We start from the raw sequence: 23451 nt of genomic DNA on the forward strand, positions 1-23451 counted from the left end.
GGACAGATTAGCATTCACACCTAAAATGCGATGTGGTCAAATGTGTTTTTGGCCACTTTTTTAAAATGTTTTATCTGATCACAAAATGTTTTAGACCCCGTTCTGTATTTAATGCAGACCACTTGTGATTGGATCACCCAAAACTGGATAAAAATGGGATCATCTTAAAGGGATAGTTCATTCAAAAATTAAAATTCTTTACTCACCCACATACCATCCCAGATCTGTATGACTTTCTTTCATCTGCAGAACACAAACAAAGATATTTAGAAGAATATATCTCTCTCTATTTTTCTTCTTTTGTAAAATTGTGGAAACGTAATAGGTGTTTTTTTTTTGTCATTTGCTGTTAGAGCAAATGGGAACACATAAATTCTATTTGCTGCCTATTTGTTGCTTTCTTCTGTGTTCCAAACTCAGAAATGTCAGCGTGTATAGCCATTAAATGTAAATGTGGGTTGCCTTATGTTAATATGCTCATGGTTGTGACATCATATATTGTACATATACAATAAATATATGATTTCTGAATAACCCATTTTTGCAGCTTAGGTTTCATACATGGGGTGGACAACATAGTACATTTAATTGTTTGATTCAAAATAGTTTCTATGAAATTATATGAATTCTATGCCCAACATTGCTTTATAATGAAGTTTAAAACTAAATTAGATGGTTGGGCAGAATTCTGTGTCTTGTTTGTTTCAAGCGGGACTAAGATGGACATGGCTGGCTGGTTGATCTTTTCTTTCTCTGGGTGTAATTGAGATGTTTCAGAGGTTCAATGGGGGCATGTGGCGCTCTGGGACCAGCCAAGAGCACAGGGGAAGAGTTGAGCATGAAGGAGTGCTGTCTGTCTGTCTGTTTATCTATCTGTCAACTTCAGTCAATACCATGTCCACTCACAAATATCCTTCCAAACACACTCACACACTAATACATAAGTGCACAAATATCTCACAACCATTTCCCCTTTGCCCTTTCAAACACACGCACACACACACACCCACCCTCTGTGAGCCTGTGGCGGGGAATATAATTGGCATCTGCTGTCTAAGAAGCAGCGTACCCTCCCAAACCCCCCTCCCCGGGCATCTGGAGACACCAGTCTGACTGTGGGCACCAAAAGTGAAGGGGATGGGGTTAAAGAAAGAGAGAGTAAGACAGAGATGCAGGGAGCAAACTTGCAGCTGGCACTCTTGCCAGTGGGGATGTGGTCAGACAGGCTGGCAAGCTGCGTCAGGCAGGGACGCCCCCCAGGGACAGATGGTTTACTGATCTGGACAGCATGCAAGAGAGAGAGTATGAAGACGAGGCCCTGACAAATGCAAAAATGGGTTGCTTTAAAGATTCAAATAGAGCACTTCGAATTTGGCAGTGTAATTAATTTTATATTACTGGTGCTTGCCATCTAAATTTGTGTATTTTACTAGTTCTAGGCAGGTGAATTTCTAGTTTATAGCTGGAATGATAAGTTAATTACAGAGTTGAATGATGTATAGATTTGTGTGCATTTTTTGTGTATTTGGGAGTCCAGAGTTATTATAGTTTAGATTTTTAATTATGTTTTTACTTTTACTTTTTTATATTCAGTTTGTCCTTTCAATTTAGTTTTGTTTTCATTTTCTCTCTATGACTGATACTTTTAGTCATGTTTTAGGCATTGATTTCTTTTCAATGTTTTCTTGTTTTAGTTTAGTCTTATGGTATATTAACTTTTTATTTTAGATTTGTGTTTATTTATTTGGATTTTCTTCTTTTCTCCCCAAATTGGCATGCCCAATTCTCAATGTGCTCTAAGTCCTCGTGGTGGCGTAGTGACTCGCCTCAATCCGGGTGGCGGAGGGCGAATCTCAGTTGCCTCAATCCATGCATCTTATCATGTGGCTTGTTGAGCGCGTTACCGCAGACACCTAGTACGCGTGGAGGCTTCACACTATCCTCCGCAGCATCCACGCACAACTCACCACGCTCCCCACCGAGAGTGAGGACCATGTTATAACGACCACGATGAGGTTAACCCAAAGTGACTCTACCCACCTTAGCAACCGGGCCAATTGGTTGCTTAGGAAGCCTGACAGGAGTCACTTAGAATGCCCTGGATTCGAACTTGCGACTCCAGGTGTAGTAGTCAGCGTCTTACTGAGCTACCCAGGCCCCCCAGTTTTTGTGTATTAATGTCATTGAAATATTTTTAATGCCATTAAACTTCAGGGCCGTAATGTTACCGCTATCTAGTGGTATTGTATGTTCATATTTAGGGCAGGTTTTAATGGTTTATATTCACAGTATTTTGTTTCAAATTGTAATATATTGTGTATATTAAGTGTATAATGTACAAAATATACATTTAAAATTAATCTAGAAATCTAGAAGTCATGAAAATCTATTTCAGTTGTGTTTTTTTTTAGTATTATTTCTTTTATTTATTTTTTCAGTTACTGAATTGTTTTTCATTTTGTTTAAATTTTCATTAGCAGTAAAAACTGGGTTGAACAGTGAAGGAAGTTGCACGCTGCCATAACAATATGAATTTTGAGGTTTCCAGAAATACACAATTTGTCTATCTTCTGATTCTGAATGTGAAAATATTGTGTGGTGCCAAACATTCACAGCCAATCAGAACATAACTTATTTTTAATAATATGTTTAATATCATATAATATATTTGATGTTTAACATACAGTACAGCATGTGTAGTGGAATATTGGGCAGAATCTTGGGCCAATGATATGTCACTGATCTCACTACAGAAATAGAACCCAATCCACCAACAAAATGTCCTGTCGCTTGTTGCATTAATAGATGGCTCAGACAAAATCTCAGATTTGTATGGATGAGATATCGCTTTATCATGGCACGCCTTACAGTGGGTCCATTCAGAATAGGCTTTCTACTGCCGTTAGCACCCTTTAAAGCTGCTCATGACTCATTTACACGGTGATCACGGCGGTAGAAAGCCTATTCTGAATGGACCCACTGTCCATATTCATTTATACTAAAATAAACTGATTATAATAAATAACTGAAATATTTTTTTAAAAAATTTCCTTGACGTCATCATGGCGAAACTACACTGATCACTTGAGTAGGCGCGGTGTGGCTCCTGAACTTGATGAACTCTGGAATACACTTAGCCTGAAAGACCGCTCTGAAGCTGTATTTGCGCTGGTGTGGATTTAGTGTGGGTTAAGTGCACTGATCTTTTGCATGTTTTAGACATGGGACAGTCTTGAACACTTTCTTCCTGTCGTGTGAACGTGCACTCATGTGGCCCAGACCGCAAGTGTGGGTATTGGGACAGAGCCTCTGTCTGCTTTCAGCATCCTAACACCAATACTGCCTGGGTTACATTAGCCAGCGGGCCATACCCATAGATGCTGCTGCCTTCTGTTCGATCTCAACGTGGTGCTGATGCCCACATCTAATAGAGCTAATGTGGATGGATTTCAGCTTGAATCTCTGCCATCGACTCACATCCCACTGTTTTTTTTTTTTAATCTTTCCATTTCCATCAGTGTGTGTGTGTGTGTGTGTGTGCGTGTGTTGTAGAGATGGAGCACAAACAGGCGCCAGGCTGTCTCCCTGGGTCCACTCCATCTACTCTGCTGATGCAGTCAGCCAACACATTTCAGCCATCCCATAGGAGAAAGAGAGAGGGAGGGCAAAGAGATTGCACACCTGAATCAGAGCAGCCCCTGTTCTTCTTTCCTTTTTTTTTTTTCATTTGAAATTTTTATTTCTCACTAAGAACTATAATCATGATCTCAGGCTTTGATGTTGTGTTTTCTTGTTTACACATTTGATCTGAAGTAATAAAGTGACCCTTACTAAAACTAGTAGTAATGCTATTACTTACATCAGCCACAACCTTAAAACCAGGTGAAAGGCAGGTGAAGTGAATAACATTTATTATCTCATTACAATGGCACCTGTCAAGGGGTGGGATATATTAAGCAGCAAGTGAACAGTCAGTTCTTGAATTTCATGTGTTCGTAGCAGGAAAAATGGGCAAGCGTAAGGATCTAAGCAACTTTGACAAGGACCGAATTGTGATGGCTAGACGACTGGGTCAGAGCATCTCCAAAACAACAGGTCTTGTGGCATGTTCCTGGTACACAGTGATTAGTATCTACCAAAAGTGGTCCAAAGAAGGACAACCAGTGAACCGATTCATTTGGAAAACCATTTCTGTAAATCAAACTTAGGTGGCAGCAAATCAACATCTTTCATGTGTTTTGAGTCATTAAACCATTGATAAAGCACAGAGGCTGAAACAAGTCTAATTACGAGACTGTTCCTCACAGCTTCCAGTATATTATGCACTCATGCATCATTGCAAGCTAAATATAATCATGCTCTTTCGTCTCCGAGTGCTCGGTTAGAAGACTTTTTTGTGCTCTCTCGCTCGTTGTCTACTAACACTAGCGTTATAAATGCAGCACTCACCGATCGGGCAATTGACAGTGGTAGCAACTGGCCCAAACCTCTCTCACACTTGCAGTCCTTATTGTCGAGCCCTGGTCATGTAATTGACCCTTCTACTGTATATTCTGAAGAAAAAGTACGTGTTTTTTGCTAGTGCTAAATTCTAGTTGGTTTTAGGTGGTTTTAAGTGTGTTGTTATATGGTTGCTAGTGTGTTTGGGTGGTTGCTACAATAGATGTTTGCTTACTGGCCCAAAATAAAAGAGCACATCTGGTCCCTAGATATGGCTTTAGTAATAGGGATCCTTGCCTTAGCAAGCACAACTATTGATTGTTTCCAAACAGGTGTCACCAAACCTTCAACACTGCCTCCCATCTGCTGTTGTTTATACAAATAAGTAGACCCAGGCCAAACCCACACCACTGGTTAAGCCAGAACAGAGCAATTTGAACTCACCGCAGAACCAGAATGTTTGCACTCATGGGAAGTCTACCTATGATTTGCTTACTTGTAGTTGCCTCGGATAGGAGAAAGTATTTTAACGTTATAAAAAATGACACACTTCACCGTTGCCTATTGAAACCAGTGTAAAGCAACAATTAAATAGGGACCAGACTAAAATAAGTGAATCTGTGTTATGGGATTTATAATGACACCAGCTGAGCCCTCATAATCTCAGATGTCCCACGAGTGCAGGGGTACTCAGGTGGGGAAAGGTCTGCAAAACCACAGAAAAGTGTCACACAAACACATACACACACACACACACATTCACTCCAGGGCACCTCTTAGACACCACCCTGTCTGGCTGTTATCACCCTCTTTTCTCTTATGCACACCTGCCTCCACCACCCTACAGTCTGTGTATGTTTGTGTGTGTGCCCTGTGCGATTTCTGCCCCTGTCCCCCTTGAGGGGGTATGACGCCATGTTGGCTGGTTCATAGTGCTCATGTGCTCAATGATAATTACCCCAGATGTCCCTCAGTTCAGCAGAGCGGCTACTTACCATGGTGGGGTCACACTTATGCAAGCACACACACACATTATATTAGCATTGCTTACCACTGCTGTGCCCCTACTTATAGCCTGATCACTATACACACACTCTCTCTCACACACCATTATGCTGCTGCTACAGATAGGATGAGCCACTTGGGACACATAGACCCACATTGAGGTATTGTGGAGTATTGTAGGGATGACGCATTATTAAGTGAGTGAGGGAGATCACATACATGCCTCATTGTGTGCAGACAGACAGGGCGTGGCCCATGTTTTGCCTCATTATTATTTTTCACCATTTCCTAAACACAATCTATAGCCATCTACTGGTCGAGGCGAGAGCACACAAACATACACTACATACAAAAAACTCTTATAGGCATGTTCAGAATTAAATGCTGTACTTATGGGATAAGGTGTGGTAGTACGCTATTCTGAAGATAGACACATAGAGCTCAGTGCAGTTGCAAGCAGGTGCTTTCAATCAGCCAATGCTATGTTAATTCGTCACCACTGCTAATCAATAAATCTTTTAGATAGAGATATATATGTTAGGTAATACTGATGACCGTGCACACGAGCAATTTTCCATGTGTGTTTGCTTGTGAGTGTCTGCAATTGCAGCTCTAGGCTCTTTAAGTTGATTCATAATGAAAATATGTGCAGAGTTATATGTTTGTTTGTTTGTTTTTAAATTTTTGATTTGTTTGTTTGCAATTTATTTAGTGCCACTGCATTTTCATGCATTTGCCTCTATAGAGTGCAACAATTTGGTTCCGGAAGTGAAAATCCCATTCAATTTCTACATAGGAGAATAGAATTTTATCAATAACTTTTAAACCTTTAAAGAGAGACCATGAGCTTTGAGATTGCTAATCGATGGTATATGATTCTGCTAAAGCCACCAGTCTGCGTTATTTACAGTATCTTCAGTTATTTAAAAAAAATCATGTTTATTTGAGGAATTTTTGGTGAATAACTACTTTGATCCTGAAAGGAAACGATCCACCATTAAGAGAAATGCAGTGAACAAATCCTGCCAAACAAGTTTTACCAGGTCTCATAGTGTGTCCTGGGCTTCAAGCATAATGAAAGGGCCCGCTCTTTGCTATGTCAGGATATGTTTGTACTGTCCAGCACAGCATTATTGTAACCCATGCAGAGGTGCCGTATTGATTAACCACTTACCGTTTAGCCTTTATAGCCTTTGGTGCAACTTTCTGCTTTTACACAGTTCCCCTGTACATTGTTCAGTAGTAAAGTTCCAAATCTCTCCAGCGCTCCTGTACGCAGACCACTTAATCTTACTGCTAATCTGAACACTGACACATTTGGGAATATCCATATATTCTCCTTTTTTATTTTTTTTTTAAGGTAGACCAACGTGTGGTTGAATGTCCCCACTGCCGTTCAGATTTTCTGGCATTATCCGCACAATATCACCCCAGAGGTGCCCAGGACGCTCTTTCCGTTGGGCAGCAGTCGTAAAGAACACTAGGTTGGAATATATTAGCCAGAGAGTTTGTCTCTTTCTCTCTCTCTCAGGAGCGTAAGTTTATGATGTGAGCTGTAATGAGTGGATGATTTACGAGCTGTGAAGGCTGTGTGATGGCCAGGGCTCTTAGCTCTAATATTACACGTCTCCCCCTGCGCTTGTGAAGAGCACTGCAGCTCAGAACCTAACACGAAAGTGTGTGTGTTGCTGTGCTTAGTGCACACACTTAGCATGTTCCACCATGATTCCACTCAATATAAAAAAGATTGTACTATTCTGCAGATTTCATAAACACTTAAGCTAAAATTCAGCTATGCCTCTCAATTTAGTGAAGGTAATGGACCACGATAGACTTCGCTTATGATAGAGTTAATCTGCCACTGCTTATTTAAAATATTTAACCCCTTCAGACTCACTTAAAACAGTCAAATAAAATGGTGTACCATAATAAATACTAATAGCCCCCTTCAGTACTGTTGCCTTCACTGAATGACTTAATAATATAAATGTGTGTGTGTGTGTGTGTGTGTGTGTGTGTGTGTGTGTGTGTGTGTGTGTGTGTGTGTGTGTGTGTGTGTGTGTGTGTGTGTGTGTGTGTGTGTGAGCGTGTATTTATCACTTTGTGGGGACCAAATGTCCCCATAAGGATAGTAAAACCCGAAATTTTTGACCTTGTGGGGACATTTTGTCGGTCCCCATGAGGAAAACAGCTTATAAATCATACTAAATTATGTTTTTTGAAAATGTAAAAATGCAGAAATTTTCTGTGAGGGTTAGGTTTAGGGGTAGGGTTAGGTTTAGGGGATAGAATATAAAGTTTGTACAGTATAAAAACCATTATGTCTATGGAAAGTCCCCATAAAACATGGAAACACTACGTGTGTGTGTGTGTGTGTGTGTGTGTGTGTGTGTGTGTGTGTGTGTGTGTGTGTGTGTGTGTGTGTGTATTCAGAACTGGTTCCATTTGTTATTTTTTATTTTTTTTTAACATGGAACCAAATGGACACATGGTAAAATACTCCCTGTTTCCTGAACTATTATTCAGTGATATTGCAACTCCGCTATTAAATCAGCACTGCGAAACATACAGCTTGTCCAGTGTAGTCCGATTCCTGAATGAAGTATTATTATTAGCAGGTTCTTTTGAATATACAGCACATAACATACAAGCATGACCAGTGTAGTCCGATTCCCGTACAAATTAATCTTATGAGCCGATTCTTTTGAATCCACAACTCAAAACATACAGTACAACCAGTGCAGTCCAAATCCCCAAAAAATGACCCTTATTAGCTGTTCTTTTGAATCTACAGCGCAAAACATACAATGTGATTAGTGTATCCCAGATCTGAACAAATGTATCTTATGAGTAATTTCTTTTGATCTACAAAATCTCTCCACTTGTCCCCTATACTTCCTGTGTCCCCACGTTGGCTAACATGGGCCCAAGCTCCATGTGTGGTTTTGTTCTCCTATCTCAGATCCACCATATTTATGCTCTTTAATGCTCTTCACCATTTAGAGAATCATACAGCCAATTCAAACACCAAAAACCCCTTATTTCAAACATACCATTACACACGGACAGCTCAACCACAAAGCAAGTGAGGTTGCTTAGTAACTGTGCCATCCAGTACTATTCTCCTGTCTGATTCATGTCCCAAATGATTGATGCATCACTGGAGGACCACTCCACTTCCTCTACCTCTCACATTAGTGTGGAAAATTGAGAGAAAAGAAACAGTTTAAAATTTAAACCAATTAATACATTAGAAGAGGAATCTCTAAGCAATATTTAGACGATCTAGCCCCATATACAAGTCAAAAGAGAGTAGCGTATTTAGGGATTTCAATGAAAGTTTGATAACTGGTTAGTTTGGCCGTGTTGTGTTATGCTATTAGCTTTAGCTGTACTGTGTTTACAATATGGCGTCAGCAGGTTGCACATGTGCGGTAGATTGCCCCAGAAGAGTCTCTTTAGGACTTCCCTTGAACTTTCATCGCCATAGCAACCAAAACCAGTGATTTGTGAAGGAATTAAATTAAACGGTCTTATTTCTACATTACTATGTAAGGAAATTTATAATGGAATCAGTCGCTTTTGACAACCGTTATAATTTAGATAAATGATAAATAACTAGATTATTTGTCTGAATAAATTCTCCACCGTTAATACAATGTCTCGTTACATCAGCTCACAATTTCTACTGTAGGGAATTAGCTTTAATAAGAGAATTATGATTAATTCTCTTATTGGAGTAATATTATTAATGAGATTATTTATCAAAATATACCACAGTCAAAAATATCTTTAAAAGGGAAACATGAATAATTAATCATAACTCGTTATAATTAAATATGAACATTTGGATCGGTTAATAGAATGTGAACTAAAAATAGAAATATAACTTGATGTAGCTGAATTAATATTACAATCAATTTATCTGTTCGTCCAGCGAACACTCAGTATTGATCATCTATCAATTCTCAGAAAGGATATTTTTCGTGGCCACACAAAAATAACTCTTTCATAGCATGTAGCTGAGATCGAATCGTTACATTTACAATGATTTACAAGCAGACCATAATCACATGTACACAAAAGTTTATTTAACTAAAATACGAACACATAACTAATCTAAACAAAAACATACACACAAATCACTCATACATGGGAAAGGGAAGAATGAAAATAAAATTAACAGAATAGGGGAAATGTAGTTATGAAAATAGTAATTTTGACCATCTGAGAGAATCATCGATCTCTTAATTTAAAAGCACCTTTGTTACAAGGGGTTTTCATCTTATACTAAAACTAAGTTCAGTTAGTTACTGGTACAATAATTGCAATTGCCTTGGCTGTTGAGAGAGGAGGAGAAAGGCTTGATGGTTCCTTTAGTCGATGGTCAAGGTAGTTGCACATGGCTTGAGGTGTTGAGGCCTGCTAGCCTGTAACCTCATGGTCAGCACAACCAACAGTAGAGGGTCAGGGGAAAGATCCAGGGGAAAGAGAGGTCCCTCCTCTCGAGTCTGGCTTGACCAATGAGAAATGTGCAATTTCCAAGCTGGAAATGTTTCTTTGTTTGGAAGCTGAATCATTTCCATGATTAGGGGGTAAGTTGTTAATGTGTGCCCCTTTATGCTCTGATTAATATAGCAAGCATTCAATGCATGCTATCAGATTTATATATACGCCACATACTGTATATGTGTTACACAAGGATTCATTTGATAGGAAACATGGCAGAACTAATTGTACATTATCTGGTAGTTCTGTCATAAGGCATGCATAAAACAATATACAGTACAAAAACATTTTACAAGACAGTAATGATCCTATACACACTGTCATGGGGATATACATGTTAATTTATAGTTTATTTATAATTTAGTGAAGAAAAGTCTTGTTCTGGGCTTTTAGTACATTTCTTATGGGGGAAAGATTGCTCTGGAATGCAGTTAGCCTCCCCCGCTTGGAATGCCACTGGGGGTCCACTCTTTGCTGGTCCAGTGGCAGCAAGGACAGTGTAAAGTCTTGATAATGATCAGTGGGAGAGGAGACATAACGGAGTTGGCCTGGGTCTACTGGGACCATTGCATTTTACAGTCTTCAGACATCTGTTGGCTTATTCATTAAATAATGAATAATTGTGTGTCTGATTTGTCCAGATGCTACAAGAGTCTGCACAAAATCGCTTTGAAAATCAGAGTATCAATGTAGTGATGAAATGTAATATCCACATATGTAATGGATCCGGTTTTTTTTTAATCTTCTTCAGCTCTGCCTCTGTTTGTCAGGAGGACAAGAGAAGAATCGGGTCACTTGACAGTTTCATGCTGATATTTGAAACCATTTAACCTTCACAACATTAAACAGATGACAGCCAGTGCTCTTAAAAGAATAAGGGAGGGTGAAAAAGAGAGAGAAAGACAGAAAGAGCTGCTGTGATGACCTCTACGCTTGATTGATTTGAGAATATAGACAAGATGTCCCGCTCTGTATGAAAGCTAGCAATTTTCCCCCTAGTTCCCTTCAGAGAGAAACCGACAGCCGTTGTGGCATCAAAGGCCCCGTTGTGTTCCTGCTAAAGGATATGAAAAGCACTGAGATGGAGAATGACACCTCGGTTCGGACCCAGCCGTTTAGCTAACAGCATACACACACACACACACAGAAACAGCATTTTTGTTCTGATGAGAATAGAAATGCAACCGCTAGCTGCTAGCCAGTGATAGCTCTGCCCACTCGAGTCGATGAAACTTTGATTTCTTTGCACTTTCTTTAACAACTTGTGAAAAGCTCTCCCATTTTTTAAGTTGATGACCTTGAGCTGCAGGTGGTGAACTTTTCTGTAAATAAAAGGAGATTCTGAGAGTGACAGCACACTGTGTGTGTGTTCCATGCGGTTGGGGGCAGGACATGGGCATAACTGAAATTTTAAGTCATGTGTGTTCAGGTTTTTCCCACCTCAGACACACAGTGAGATAAATGTGTTTGGGAATGGGGACACTGTAACACATACACCAACACAGGGAGGCATGGGGCACTATCATTTAGATAAAACAAATTACCTGCAGCCACAACGAGAAAGAGAGAATGATAGAGAGAAAGAACACACATTGCAGCAAAGATAGAAAACTGCCCAGCAGGTCCAAGATTCACCAAGCTCTCTCTCTCTATCAACAGAGGAGCAACACACAAAGCTATTTTCTCTGGCCAATAGCGGCGCAGCGGTGCGGGAAAGGTGAGCAGTAAATTCCCGCTGGGTAATTAAAATCAATAGCCACGACTCGCCCGGTAGCCAACAAGGTCAAATGCTGGAGAGGAACCGGGATAATGCCCGAACAGATAAATAAAAAAATAAAGTGAGGTGTCGGTGTTTCATTAACCCTGTGAGGGGAGAGGTGTGTGTGCATGCACTAATGTCTGGTTGGCAGGGAACTCAGAGTGCACTCTAAACAGATGTGGGTCCTGAACCCAACCTCACTCAAACACAGGCCAAATACTGCAGTAAAACCTGGCCATCTGACACATACACACACACACATACTTTACATACATGCACAGATTCACAAGTTTGGCTGTATCTGTAAAAAAAAAAAAAAAATTATGTTTAATAGAGATAGTAGATTAGTAGATTTTTAGAGTGAGACTCACTAGAATTGGGTAATGTGTTGAGTAATTGGGAAACACGTAGATGTTCAATGTTTGAACATCTATGTGTGAGAATTGCCGCTGTCGGTTTGCATGTTTGAATGTGTGATAGATATTATGAAAAAGGTTTGCTTGTGTGGTTATGATGAGTGTGTTAGTGAAGGTGCGTGTGAGTATATTGTGGAAGAAAGCTGTCTTGACTTTGTTGGTGATGATAAGGTTAATTGTTTTTTACATAACATTGTCTCCAAGACTGACATTGAGTCGTGCAGATTTAAATTTTGTTTACTTAGTGTTACTAAGTGTTTACTTAGCTACTGTATACTTTGGTGATATATGTTTGTTAGTTTTTTATATATATTTTTAGAGGGTACACTGAAAAATGGCTTTTCGATGTTATTAAATTCTTTTGTTGGTGCCAGACGGGCTGGTTTGAGTATTTCTGTAACTGCTGATCTCCTGGGATTTTCAAACACAACAGTCTCTAGAATCTACCCCAAAAAAAAAAAAAAAGTACAGTGAGCGGCAGTTCTGCGGAAATGCCTTGTTGATGAGAGAGGTTAACAGAGAATGGCCAGACTGGTTTGAACTGACAAAATCTGCGGTAACTCAGATAACTGCTCTCTAAAATTGTGGTGAGAAGAATTGCATTTCAGAATGCTACTCTGCGAATTGGCGCTGTTTTGGTGGCATGAGGGGGACCTACACAATAATAGGTGGTTTTAATGTTGTGGCTGTTCGGTGTATATAATGATTTGAACATGTTCATTGTTTTTTATTATTATAACAGCACACTTATATTATGTAAAGTGAGTAAATCCAACCAGATCTAATCATGTTCATTTTAGTTAATTAAAATGAACACATTATGCCTTCAAATTAATTTGAGTATTTTCTTACCATAGAGCATTTAAAAAACTGCTAATAATGGCAGTGTTACTTGTAAACCACAGTTTACAGATTTGTTAGTATATGTACATATAAGTAGCTCATGTTTAGGAAGAATGATTTAATTGGTGAGAGCAAGGTTTATGTTAGCTAGAATGAACACTAATCTCCATGATGGTGTAGTAAATTAATACACCATTATTAATGCAACACAGCATTGATAACCCTACACAGAACTTTAAACATAACGTTAACCCTTAGCAATTAAAAACAACTACTATATATGCTCATAAACCATACCTTGCCCGGGCCTGCCCAGTCCTATCTAATTAAATATTCAGGTTCAAGTGTCTATGGCCCCTCCCCCAAATGCAGCTCAGTTAAAACAACTTTTTTATTTTTTCAGATGAGAGAGAGGGGAAAAGAAACAGCAGTAATGTGAGTGACTACAGGGGACAGTGGAGTCACATTTCACATTGATCGACCTGCAAGTTTCCTACTTCTCTTATCTTTACTAATTGAATCAAATCAAATCAAATGTAACCTTTTGTTATCTTATCAAATCGAATTGAATCAAATCTTCTCTTCTCAAATCTACTCTAATCAAATTGAATTGGATTGAATCTTCTCTTCTCAAATCAAATCTTCTCTTCATGAATCAAATTCTTTCTTCTCAGATCGAATCTTCTCTTCTTGAATCAAATCTTTTTTTCTCAAATTGAATCTAATCTTCTCGTCTCTAATCTAATCTTCTCGAATCGAATCTTCTTGAATCTAATCTTTTCAAGTCTTCTCTTCTTGTATTGAATCAAATAATTTTTAATCGAATCAAATCAAATGTAATCTTTTCTTCTTGAATTGAATTTAATCTTCTCGAATTTAATTGAATCTTCTTGAATCAGATCTAATTTAATCATCTTGAATCAAATGAAATTGTATTGAGTCTTGTCTTCTCATATTGAATCTTTTTTTTTTCTTGAATCGAATCTTTTATTCGAAACGAATCTTATAGAATTGAATGAAATCTTCTCCTTTTGAATCTAATCAACCTTTCTCTAATCAAATCTTCTCAAATTAAATTGAATCTTTTCAGGTCTTCTCCTCTCTTGTAGCATCGAATCGAATCGAATTGAATTGAATAGAATATTTTCTAATCTAATCTTCTCAAATTAGGTCTCTCTCGGTCACTCCATGTTGGCCTTTATCCCTCGACTATTTTTGTTTTGTTGTTGATTTTACCCTCCTGCCCCCTTCCATGTCGAGCAAGGCAGGGATGACCTGCCGGCAGACGGGGCGCCATGTGATCTTGTTGTAAATATATATAACCGTGGTTTTATTGTGTGGTTACATTTGCAGAAATCTGACATAGGTGGAGAAAATTCTGGAAAAGTTTACATTTTGATGAAAGATTATGATTTATTTTTCTTCTTCTTTGGAATAACATACACTGATGATTCATGCACAATAAGAGGGACATTTATCAAGAAAGTAAATGTCAATCAAATTTTGATTTAATGTTGTCTTTAATTCTTTCTTTGTCACAGGCAAAGACTGCCAGCCAAGAATGTGTATTACTACCGCTGCCCAGACCATCGGAGAAACTACGTGATGTCTTTCGCCTTCTGTTTTGACCGTGAAGATGACGTTTATCAGTTTGCTTACTGTTACCCGTACACTTACTCCCGTCTTCAGCATTACTTGGCCAGCCTGGAGCGCAGAAATCTTGATTACCTGCAGCGAGAGCAGCTGGGCCTCAGCGTGGTAAGTCAGTGCGTGTGCTTACTTGTTTGTTTGTGTCTATCTGTGTGTGTCTTTGTTGCATTTCAGGTGTTTCTGTCATTTTTTTTGTTATGTTAGCATCTTTATGAATCTGCTCTGCATTTCTTACCCATTTTCCTTAAGGGGACAGATACATTTAAGTGTCTTTGAGCATGCATGACTTTTTGTATGTATATGTGTGATCACAAAGCACACCTCGCTCTGTACAGGTAGTGGATCATTCACAGTGCCTACAGTCCCTTCTCCGCTCTTATCAAATAATTGTAGAGGAAAATCTCATTAGGAATGCTCGAGAGATTAAAGCCCTCTTTTACGGCCTTCATCACTTTCACGTTTCGTCAAGGAGAGCCAGGCACACAGAGCCTCTGATGAAAGCACATTTATTGATAAGAAATATGGTGTCAATGTAAAAAAAGTTAATCAATTTCATCTGAAATGGGATGTGAAAGGGCAAATATATCAGGGGAAAAATAAATGGCAAACTTTATGTTAAACCAATGTGAGAACAGAAACAGGGGTGAAAGGCTTTGAAATGTACTGTATATGAATGCTTTAAATTGTATATATGCATTTTCTATAAATGTGTATGTATTGATGTACAGTATGGTAATGTAATTTAACGTATATTCAATTAAGTGTATGTAATGTTATGTGAAGTATGTCTTGTTTGGACCCCAGGAAGATTAGCTGACTTCCAGGGCATCCGCTCTTGGGGATCCTTAAAAAACAATAAAACACAGAAAGCTTAATTGGATATACTGTAGGGTAAATATGGTTATTTTATTGTAAAGGTACAGAATGTGAAAGGTTTATGGATTGTACCTGTAAAGGTGAATTTTAAAAGATCAGCTCTAGTACCTTTTAACTTTGGACTAGTAACCATTTTCTTCACCTTTAATTCAAAATCCTTACAAAATGAAAAACAACTGTGGCACAAATACAGTGGCCCCAAAATTATTTGAACACTTAAGCCAAAATTGCATTAGATGACAAACAATCAGGCCAATTTGAATTTTGTTTTAGTTTTATTATAAAAAAATGTATGTTTGTTCAAATTTAAAAGAAAGCATTTGGATATTTCTGGTCAAACCTATATTAATAATAATATAGATTATAAAATGTTATATTTGAAATTAAGAGGAAAAAATACTTTTTAAGTGGAACGTTTATATTTTTAAGTGTGACTTAAGTCCTAACGACAAATGGGAGTGCATTCCACAACCTGGGGTCCGCAACCACAAACGCCCGATCACCTTTGGTTTTCAAACGGGAACGAGGAACAGAGAGGAGTAACTGATTTGATGATCAAAGAGACCTAGATGCCGAATGTAGATGAAGTAAATCGGCAATGTACTGAGGGGCTAAACCATGCAAAGCCTTATAAACATAAAGCACAACCTTGAATTTAACTCTGTAACTAACTGGTAGCCAATGTAGGGAAGCGAGAACTGGGGTAATATGCTCTCTTTTCTTGGTACCCGTTAGAGGTCTAGCTGCTGCATTTTGTTCTACTTGCAGACGTGAGAAAGAAGATTGAGACCCACATATAAGGCATTGCAGTAATCCAGCCGGGATGTAATAAGAGCATGAATCACTATTTCCAAGTCCTTCTGTGAGAGAAACTGTTTTAATTTAGCAATGGACCTTAGATGAAAAAAGCTTCCTTTAACAACTGCATTTATCTGCTTATCAAATAATAAGTCAGAATCAAAGATTACACCCAAGATCTTAACTCTATTGTGCATGGTTTAAGACAAGTTCAGATTCTTTTTGTGGTCAATACTCACATTTCCATCTCATTAGCATTTAGAATCAGCCTCCTTATAGATGTTTTTTATAGTTTTATAGTATACTGCAGATCAATTGTCAAGAATAAAACAAGAGTGAAAGTATTGGACAGGGAAGAAAAAGTCTGAGGGGGGAGATAGAGAGAAATAGAGAAAGAACGATAGAGAGTTAGAGGGAGTATTTGTATGCATGGGCATAGGAGCATTTTATGGCCTTATTTGTCTTTTTATGTCCTCTGTTCTTGGGTATGTGGCAGTACAACACTCTTAATGACCTGCAGAGATTGAGGAGAGAGGGAGAGAGAGAAAGAAGGAATGAGAAAATTGAGAGCAGGATGAGGCTACAACAGCTTGGACTGCAGTAGTAAAACACTCTCTGGTGTATGACAGAGACGTGACGTACTTAAACAAATGCCTCTTGAGGAATTTTGCATACACACTCACATTATAGATAAAGCATTTCAGACCAAGTCTGGATTCAGTGTAATACTGGGATTACTTTTCTGATTTAAGGAAAGATTGTCTCTTATATGCTTCACTTTCAAAAAGGCAAGCAATTTAACAATGTTAAACAAAAAGAGCTGTCTTATACATTTCAATTAGCTCTTTTGCTCAGTTAATACTTCGCCTCACAGGGTCAAACACTTCTTTTTGTTTTAAAGTCTCATAGCTGATGAGACATGTACTGTATTAAGGAAAAATGTTACAATGTGACAGAGAGAGATACAGTTGGATTTACAGACATACAGTGGAAAGAAAAATTATGTGAACCCTTTGGAATTATACTGCATTTATGTAAGATTTGTCTTAAAATCCATTCAAATCTAAAAAAGTTACAATAATAAAAAAACACAATCTGTTAATAACTAATAACACAAAATATTACATTGTTCTTGTACATATTGAATATATAATTAAAACATTCACAGTATAGGTTGGAAAAAGTATGTTAACCCCTAGACTAATGACGTCAACAAAACCTAATTAGAGTCAGGAGTTGGCAAACCTGGCATCAAATTAATGAAAATAGATTGGAGGTGTGGGTTAGGGCTACTATGACTTCTAAAAAGCACTCAACATTTTGACTTTGCTATTTACAAGAAGCATCTGCTAACATCGACCCTGTCTTGCAAAAAAGAGATCTCAGAAGACCTACAATCAAAAATTGTTTTTTTGCCTTAAGCTGGAAAGACAAATAGTCATGAAGACTGATAGACAAAGATAAACATATTGTCTATAAATGGAGAAGATTTTGTACAGTGGCTTCTCTCCCTAGAAGTGGAATCCAGCCAAGGTGACTCAAAGTGCGCATGGCAGAATGCTCAATGATGTAAAAAAGAACCCAAGAGTGACAGCAAAATACTTAAAGGAATCACTGGATCTGGTAAACATCCCTTTTTTATTAATCTACTATTCGGAATACATTAAACAGGCATGGTGTCCATGGGAAGACACCACAAAGCTGCTGCGTTCCAACAAAAGCGTTGCCGCACGACTGAAGTTTGCCAAAGACCACCTTGACACTCCACAACGCTACTGGTAAAATGTTTTGTGGGCCGATGAAACTAAGGTTGAATTGTTTGGGATGAAAACTGTATTACAGGTATGGCGTAAAAAGGGCACTGCATAAAAACAGGCAAACATCATCCCATCGGTGAAGTATGGTGGAGGGAGTTTCATGATTAGGGGCTGCTTTGCTGCTTCAGGGCTTGGATCGCCTGCCATCATCGAGGGAAAAAGATATCCTACATGCTAATGCCAGGGTGGCTGTGCACCAGCTGAAACTCAGTAGAAATTTGGTGATGAAGCAAGACAATTACCCTAAACATCTAAATAAATCCACTACAGAATGGTTTCAAAAAATGAAAATTCACCTTTTGGAGGGGCCCAGTCAGAGCCCAGACCTTAACCCAATAGAGAGGCTGGAGAATGACCTAAAGAGAGCCGTTCACACCACACATCCTTAGAATTTGGCTGAGGTGAAGCAGTTCTGTGAGGAAGAATAGTTTAAAATTCCTTCTGAATGTTGTGCAGGTCAAATCCACTGCTACTGAAAATGCTTGGTTGAGGTTATGGCTTCCAAAGGAGGTTCAACCAGTTATTAAATCCAAGGGTTCACTTACTTTTTCCACAGCACTGTGATTGTTTAATGAGATATGTTCATTACATTTTTGCTGGCAACATATACATTGTGAATCTTTCGTCATATTAAAGTAGATGTTTTGTCGGTGACCATTTTTTTAAATGCTCTTAAATAAAGGTTATTTGTAAAGCAAATTTTGTATGCAATGGTAATTCAAAGTGCCTAGAAATTATAAAGAAAATAAAACTACATAAAATTTACTAAAATCAATAGAGAGGAAAGAAAAAAAAACTAGTGCCCAATCAAAAAATGCACAGCTAAACAGATGTGTTTTCAGTCTGGACTTGAATGTGGCTACCAGCCAAGCAACTGCCATTGAGATGAATGGGAATACTGATGGATAGTTCTCTTCAGGTTTTGAGACTTCATTGGTTTAAATGCAATCAGCATCCAGACAAACACAAGTATGCACATACATAAACAAACATTCAACTACAATAGACTATTTTCACATGACATGCATTTTAAAATACAGACCCGTAACTCAGCTGTCATGTTCAACAGCAATTGTCACATCTGTTTATTAGATCTTTAGTCATCAAAGTTCTCTAACAGCATTATAAAGACAGAGAAGCATGGCAGTTTATGACAGTTGCTCCATTTGATGGATGATTATGCGTAGAAGCTTCTACCGTCAGCTTGTCTGCTCATTGCCCATTTCGAATGGCGAGTTTGCATCAGCGAATTCAAGCAAACAGAGAATGAAGTTGTTTTTGAAGGCTGCACATCAAGATCCATTTTCCATATCTGAGTGTGAAACGCTTGGACCATTTGAATATTTAAAAGAGCTAAAATTCAGACCTGCGTTTTGCACTCAGCGCAGATCTTCATTTATGGATCTGAATTATTTAGGCGTGCAGTGTCACATACAGATCTTGTATTGTACAACATTAAAGTCTTTGTAGATTAAAATTAACATGTTTAAAGATTAAATATATCATTTCTGTGCGTGTAGTGTCACCAAACATAATGGCAAAATAATGAAAAAAAAAACAAACTCTGTCCTCTATTGGTCGAACAAACAGATAGCCCCGCCCCAAACTCACATCATTGGTTGAGCCAATGTTGCTGTGTCTGGCTGGTCGGTATGCTCCAACTAACAGAGCAATGTATTGATAGCACTACAGTCACAGTGTTTACACTTTTTAGAGAAATGAAAGATTTCGAGGGGCAAATTTGCTGCAAGTTTGCGGAATGTTTATGGCTAGTTTAGATTTTTTTAAGGGAACATATAGTATTGACTCTGCATATTAACCTGATATAAGAGAAAAATTACAGACTTACAACTTTACAAAAAGTAAAGACGCATTTTCAAACAAAAACGTATTAGTTTGGACATGGCCTCAGGGTCTTTGAGATGCTTTGTTGATGATCAGTTAGGACTCAGATGACCTGCTGTCTAGACAACACTCCCCTGTTTCCATCCTTTTCTCTCAACCTTGAGTCAGTTGCAGTTGGCAGAGAGCCTGCCAATCTCAATAGAGACCTGTCATGTGGTTCAAGCCCTGCTACCTCACACGGGTTTGCTGTTGTGTTGAATTTAGAGTGCCTGCTCCTCTCCAGATGTGGAGTTGGAGAAGGAGACAAAGCAAAATTTGTGGATCTGACAGGCTAGCAAAAGTATTTACAGCAACAAAGAATAGAGACTCAAAGACAAGCAGACAGACAGAATCCAGCCTGAGGGCCTGACCACTTTCTCTCTCTCTCTCTCTCTGTCTCTTTATATTCAGATTAACAACAAAATATTCAGGATTTATAACTATGTATTTTTGGATTTACAATGATATTCAGATTTAAATTTACAAATTCTTATTTACAACAATATATTCAGGACTACTGATCATACAGTATTTATGATTTATAAATAAATATTCAGAACTATAATGTATATTTGAATTCACAATTATATAATCAGATTTATAATACATGCTGAGGCACAGCCATGCTGATATTAAAGGAGTCATGACATGAGGAATACAATTTTTCTTGATCTTTTCACATTTAAGTGGTCATTGTACTATAAAAACATAGTGTAATTTCAGATAACTGCCATGCAAGCTGCAAAAACGGCTCGTTTGTAATTCGTGGAACTTGTGATGTCACAATGACCAAATACATTTGCAAATGCAATGCCTATTTTTCCATCATTGCACCCTTGACCTTGCCCACAGGTGCTCATTCACACAGGTGAAGAGGAGAGAGATGGTCCTGTCATGGGATATTCATCCAAAGTCGACTTACCCAGGACACCTTAATGTGGCTATCTGGATTTACATGTTTTTCTATATAAACATGCAATAGACAAATGGCTTTGAGCATTATCATACATCTCATGCCACTTTTAAAAGAAGCTGTGTCAAGATATAACCCCTAAAAGGATACCCCATTGTATTTCATTAAGTTGCGCTGTCTTGCTGTTATTGGAAGGCGTCCTGGAATGTTCTGGAGGTTTAGGTAAAGATTGTATAGGCACCGGAACAGATGGATTTGTGTCCGCACTGGTGTGTCAGCAAGAACACATAAGACACAGTTGAACCAGAGTTGAAATGTATTAAAGTTCCTCAATTATTCACTTCATAGTCAAACCACTGTGTACATCCTTTCCGATATAATTCTCCAAAAGGTATTGAATTGGTATTATGGATTCAGAGTTGTATCACTGAGTGGTAACAGTGAGTGGCCTGAAAGTAGCAAAAATAATAAGAGATATTAGATATGCAGCTATAACTATAAACATTGACAATGGCAATAGAGTCTCATTATTTTACAGGAATAAAGCTGTTGCAGTAATTAGTTTGTCCACAAGATGGCACCTAGAATGCGCACATGGCGTTAGAAAAGGGGGGCACCATTTTATAGTGTTATTAACAGCAAATATAAGAAACTGCACATAACTCAATATAATCAAGCAACAGTATAAATCACTATTAATAGATATTACACACACTATGAAATTACTCAGATATTGATCATAAACAACACTGCTGATGAACTTCTGCATTTACGCGCTAGTGGGAATCACAGTGATAATGAGAGGATGAGTTCGTAATAACTTACAAATATCCACTATTGAAAACACGAAAAGATCACTGAATGATAGATGATAAGATAAACTTACATTTTTGTCATTAACTCGCTCACATATAAATCCACTATTTAAGGAAACAGCGATATTAGTTCTGCATCTTTCAGTTCATCTTGCACTGGTTACCGGACACTGACAGATCGCTCGATATCACGTGCTCTGATTGGACAAATCTTTCTTATTATTGCCTCCCCAAATATGCTAAGTATATTTGCACCTTATAGGAATACTCAGTCGAAGGACTTGACAGGTTCCTCTCGATCTGTTAAGGTAGGAAGGGGAATCAGTCGGGTAACAGGTCGGGTGTAGCTCTTATCTTTAATTCGGATTTCAGCAGCTCTGATATGACCATCAGAACCAGGGAAGGTCTTCACTATTTTGCCGACCAATCACAATGCACATGGTAGTTGGGGGTCGATAAGCATAACCACAGTTCCGGTAGACACCTGAATGCCACTTGTTGCAATTCTGTAGTGTAGGTAGTTAATGACGGATGAAACTTGACCAGAACTTGTTGGCTAGTACTTGACTTTGCCTCCACCTCCTTCATCCCATAAGCTCTGTGGATAAACTACAAGGGAGATATCTGGCTGCCCTATAAGCAGATAATTATGTGTAATGGGTCAAATCAGTTATATTACCAGAGGTGTAACCTAGTGGCTTACTATTTAGCATTCCCTCGACTTCAATTAGTACTTTCTGAAGATCTTCCTCTGTTACGACTTGGGAGCCGATTGTGGTGTGAAGGGTAGTCTTCACTGACCTAATCTCTCTTTCCCACACACATCTGAAATGCGGGGCTCCAGGCGGGTTAAAGTGGAAAGAATTTTTTTGTTTAGCCAAATGTGGCTGAAGCTGTGGTGTGAGAGATGCAAAAGCTTCTTGCAACTCTCTCTGTCCCCCATGAAATTTAGTGCCGTGGTCTGAATATAACTCACAAGGTGTGCTACAAAGGGTTGGAGGGCTACGAACTTCCTCAGGGCCATCAGGAAGGAGTTAGTGTGAATGGATGTAAGGAGGTCCAAATGCACACTTCGTGTTGGAAGACATTTAAAAATGATTCCCCAACTTTTTTCACCATGTCTGCCATTCTTAATTTGGAATTGCCTGAAACAGTCCATGCCTGTCTTGTAAAAAGGGGGTTTTAGTAGTCTGAGGCGAGTTGGCAGTAGATCTGCCATTCGGGAAATAACTGGTTTGCTTTTCCACTTCTGACAGTCACTGCACAAATGTTGTTGCTTATGGATAGCTTCTTGCCCTCTCTGTATCCAAAAGCTTCTCATCTTCTCTCCAAATATTCTCTCAGGTCCTGGATGGCAAAGTTTTCTATCGTAGCCTCGGATCAGTAATTTGGTAATCCAGTGATGAGGGTCAAGGACTATGGGACGTTGTAACGAGAATGTGGGAAAGGAGGAGGCGGGAACCATCTGAACAGTCAAAGTAATATTTCAGTTAAACAAAAACTCACAAACATAAACACACGGTAGCTGCAGGTGGCTCTCTCTCTCTCTCGAACTGCCACATCTGGCTCAGCTTTATCCCTCTCTTTGGCTGATTAGCCAGATTGGGGGCCGGCCGTGTGAACTCACAGCCCGGCCCCGCCCTCCTCCTCGTCACAGGTGTATAACTGACATCTCTAATCCTTCAGCTCAACGTAAATGTCCACCAACTCTGATAAGCTGGCATGA

The 23451-nt window shown here is 38.7% G+C and overlaps 1 protein-coding gene across 1 annotated transcript in view; it reads left to right on the forward strand.

Moving 5' to 3' along the window:
- Positions 1–23451, forward strand: part of agbl4 (AGBL carboxypeptidase 4) — a 503648-nt gene that overhangs the window by 246778 nt on the left and 233419 nt on the right. Inside the window, exon 5 of the mRNA XM_052095121.1 lies at positions 14514–14730. Within this exon, the coding sequence (XP_051951081.1) occupies positions 14514–14730 (217 nt within the window). The remainder of the gene's footprint in view (positions 1–14513; positions 14731–23451) is intronic.

This window comes from Xyrauchen texanus, chromosome 27 (genome assembly GCF_025860055.1).
Source record: "Xyrauchen texanus isolate HMW12.3.18 chromosome 27, RBS_HiC_50CHRs, whole genome shotgun sequence".
In the NCBI taxonomy this organism is placed as follows: Eukaryota; Metazoa; Chordata; class Actinopteri; order Cypriniformes; family Catostomidae; genus Xyrauchen; species Xyrauchen texanus.